Source organism: Bison bison, unplaced genomic scaffold (genome assembly GCF_000754665.1).
Source record: "Bison bison bison isolate TAMUID 2011002044 unplaced genomic scaffold, Bison_UMD1.0 scf7180017864525, whole genome shotgun sequence".
NCBI classification, from domain to species: domain Eukaryota; kingdom Metazoa; phylum Chordata; class Mammalia; order Artiodactyla; family Bovidae; genus Bison; species Bison bison.
The window spans coordinates 2,677,899-2,681,651 of NW_011495076.1; the positions used below are offsets into that span (position 1 = coordinate 2,677,899).

General features: G+C 48.5%; 1 protein-coding gene across 2 annotated transcripts in view; it reads left to right on the forward strand.

Annotated features, from left to right (window-relative positions):
* EEPD1 (endonuclease/exonuclease/phosphatase family domain containing 1) overlaps positions 1-3,753 on the forward strand; it is a 125,197-nt gene that overhangs the window by 118,167 nt on the left and 3,277 nt on the right. For both annotated transcript variants that reach the window (XM_010831150.1, XM_010831149.1), the window contains exon 7: positions 2,745-2,939. In XM_010831150.1, the coding sequence (XP_010829452.1) occupies positions 2,745-2,939 (195 nt within the window). The remainder of the gene's footprint in view (positions 1-2,744; positions 2,940-3,753) is intronic.

Genomic DNA, 3,753 nt, shown 5'->3' on the forward strand with positions numbered 1-3,753 from the left:
CCCCCCCCCCGCCCCACCCAGGGCCTGCTCTGTGAATTCAGCAAGAGTCAAACAAGGCAGGGTCATGCTTGGCATCTGAGTAAAACTTACCCCTAGTGGGGCCGGGCTCCTGCTATTGTCCCTGGCATTTTATATATCTAGGACTCTGAGGAAGTCAGCCCCAAATATTATCCCTTCACTCCTGGAAAATGTGTGTGCTCCGTAGTGTCTGATTCTTTGTGGCCCCAGGGACTGTAGCCTGCCAGGCGGCTCCTCTGGCTGTGGGATTCTCCAGGCAAGAATACTGGAGTGGATTGCCATGCCCTCCTCCAGGGGAATCTTCCTGACCCAGGGTCGAACCTGCATCTTCTGGGTCTCCTTCATTGGCAGGCACGTTATTTACCACTAGGGCCACCTGGGAAGCCTTAACTCCTAGAAAATCAGTGGGTAACTGTGGAGTCCACCCTGGCAGACAGCTTCCTGGGAGAATTTAGGGCCCTGCACCTCTGTGGGTTGTCAGAGGCAGGGAGTGTCTCCATGTCATCGCCAAACTGCTTTAACCAAAGTAGATGAGTTGTAAGAAACCTGGACAGTCCAATTAAAAATAAGCCATTATTTTCATTCCCGAAGTTACACAGAGCTGGGTTTATTGATGCCTGACACCAGCATCTCTCCTGGGTTCAGAATTTTCTTTTCTTAAAAAAAAAAAAAAATGTGTGTGTGTGTGTGTGTATATATATATATTGTCAGTGCTGAGTCTTCATTGCGGCACATGGGCTTTCTCCAGTTGCAGCGAGCGGGGCTACTCTCTCATTGCAGGACAAAGGCTTCTCGTTGCGGTGGCTCCTCTTGTTGTGGAGCACAGGCTGCAGGATGTGCAGTCTTCATCAGCTGTGGCTTTTGGCCTCTAGAGCATAGGCTTAACAGTTGTGGTACACAGGCTTAGTTGCCCCGTGGCATGTGGGATCGTCCCAGACCAGGGATTGAACCCACGTCTCTTGCATTGGCCAGTGGATTCTTTACCACTGAGCCACCAGGAAAACCCCCAGAACTGTCTTTTTTTGGTTCAAATATTTCATGTTTGTATCCTAATGAAAACCTCTCATTATATTGAAACCTTTTGTCTCAGTCTTTCCTAAGTTTTCCTTGAAATTTAATAAAGGTAGCATCTTTCTGTTCATTCCTTTTAAAAAATACGTTGCACCTTAATTGTGCAGTTTTCCTCATGCTTTGTTCACCATTTCTTCCATGCATGTTTATCTTACGTCTGCCAGGCAGCAGCCTCTGTTCCAAGCGTGTGGGGCTTTTCCATCCTAGCTCTTTGTAAAGAGTCCTGGATTTGAGGGCTTGGTGGCTTTGGTCAGAGCCTCAGCTTCTTACTTGCAAGAGGTCCCCAGCACACGGTGACGACTCAGTGGAGGGTCATGAACACTGGCCTCCTAGGAGTTGTTATTAGTATTATTCATAAGTTGACTTTCCTGTTGAAAGTTCGCACTGATTTCTCAAGACCAGCTTAGTTGGGCTCGCCCTGTTTTGGGTGCCAGGGTTGTTAGGATCTAGCATGAGGGTCACTGTTGCGTCTCTGTTGCTCATAAAATGGCTGCAGGAAAGGCTTCCTTCCATCCCTCCCTCCCTCAGGCCCACTGGGAGAGGGTGTCATGTGCAGAACGTGAGTGCCCTCTGCTGGTGGCTTTGTCATTTCACTTTAGATTTCTTAATCTCACAGCTGAGCGACTTCATTTCACTTTTCACTGTCATGCATTGGAGAAGGAAATGGCAACCCACTCCAGTGTTCTTGCCTGGAGATTCCCAGGAACAGGGGAGCCTGGTGGGCTGCTGTCTATGGGGTCACACAGAGTCGGACACGACTGAAGTGATGCAGCAGCAGCAGCAGCAGCCCTTGTTACTGACACATATTCGAATCCATGAAGATTTGTTGAGTGTCTCAGATGCATTTGGCCCTTGGTTATGAACTGCTTTCCTTAAAGCTTTCCTTGCAATGTTTCTCCCTGTGATAAGGTGGCTCCCCTGAGGGGAACTTCGAGACAGGAAATGATGGTCAGGCAGTGGACAGGAATCCCAGGGAGCCAAGCTGGGTCTCACTGTCCTTTTCTGAATGTCTCCTCACTTTGGAAAATACTTCGTAACTATCCCACTTACTCTTGTAAATCAAACTAGAGTTTGAGAGAGATGTTGAAGATACTTTAAAGTATTTTGCCCTATATTAGTGTGCTGGGGTTCCATAACAAAATACCACAGACTGGATGGATTAAACAACAGGCATTTATTTTCTTACAGTCCTGAAGGCTGGAAAGTCTATGATCAAGGTGTTGGCAGGGTCGATTCCTTCTGAGGCCTCCCCTCGGCTTGTCGATGACTGTCTTCTTCCTGTGTCTTCACACGGGCTTCCTTCTGTGCTCAATAAATGTTTGTTGATCTTTTGTTAACGATCTGGGCAAGACCCTTAGGGCCTTTTTGTGCTATGAGATTCGGAACCCATGATCCAGAACAGAGGTGATGTTGACATCACACTAACCAAATGTGTCACAAACCTACTCTGAAAGCTTGGGGGTTGGTGGGGGATGGGGGTGAGGGGGTATTGCCCAAGGAACTTGGAAGAATTGGGAGAATAAGAACCATGCCACAGTCCTTATCCTGGAGAGTCAAATCAGACAGTCACGATCCTACTTAAACGAGTAGCGGTCAGTGTTGGGTTAACTTCCCACCACTTCTTACATTTCTGAATTTCTTTCTTCCACTTCTAGGAGAAAAAGACGTGATAGTTTTAGGGGATTTTGGCCAGGGGCCAGACAGCAGTGACTATGATATCTTGAGGAAAGAAAAATTCCACCACCTGATCCCCGCACACACCTTTACCAACATCAGCACCAAGAATCCTCAAGGCTCGAAGGCTCTGGACAACATCTGGATCAGTAAAAGCTTAAAGAAGGTTTTCACAGGTAAAGCACATGTGCTGTTCAGAAACAGAGGGAGAATCGCCTGTCTGAGCTGGCAGTTCATGATTGTCTGGTTTGAGCGAGAGTTAGGAGTGATCTTCCCTCCTCTGCGGGCATTTGTGAGGTTACTGTTCAGGTGGCTGTATAATTATCATTCACACAGAGCCACTTTTAAGAGTGAAGGGGTTCTGAAAACTAATTAAAAGGCATTCACTGACCTACATCAGGGACAAAGCCAATGTGTGCTGGGCAGACCTGGTTATCGACTGGCAGCACTGGTCGCTGCTGTGAACTTTCTCTGCTGCGCTGAGTAGGGGCCACTCTCTGGTTGTGCTGCGTGGGCTTCTCATTGCAGTGCTTTCTCTTGCAGAGCACGTGGGCTTCACTAGCGCAGCTCACGGGCTCTAGAGCGTGGGCTCAGTAGTTGTAGGACACGGGCTTAGTTGCCCCACGACTTGTGGAATGTCCCTAGACCAGAATTCAAACCCATGTCCCTTGCATTGGCAGGTGGATTCTTATCCACTGGCCACCAGGGAAGCCCCAACTTAGCCTAATTTTAAGGATACCTGGCCCTTCAGCAAACACTTCTCAAGCCCTGTCATGTTCAGGCAGTGTGTTGTGGCCTGAGATTTACCAACATGCCATCAGCACCCTGCAGAGCAGCAGTTGGCGGTGAGCTGACACGTCACCTGGCATCACTATAGGATGCCGAAGTGCTTTAGGCAGGACTCTGCCAGACCAGGGTGTGGGGGGTAACCTCAGCACTGAAAAGATAAGCACCAACAGTTTGAAAAGTGTCAGTTGATCGGTTGTAGTC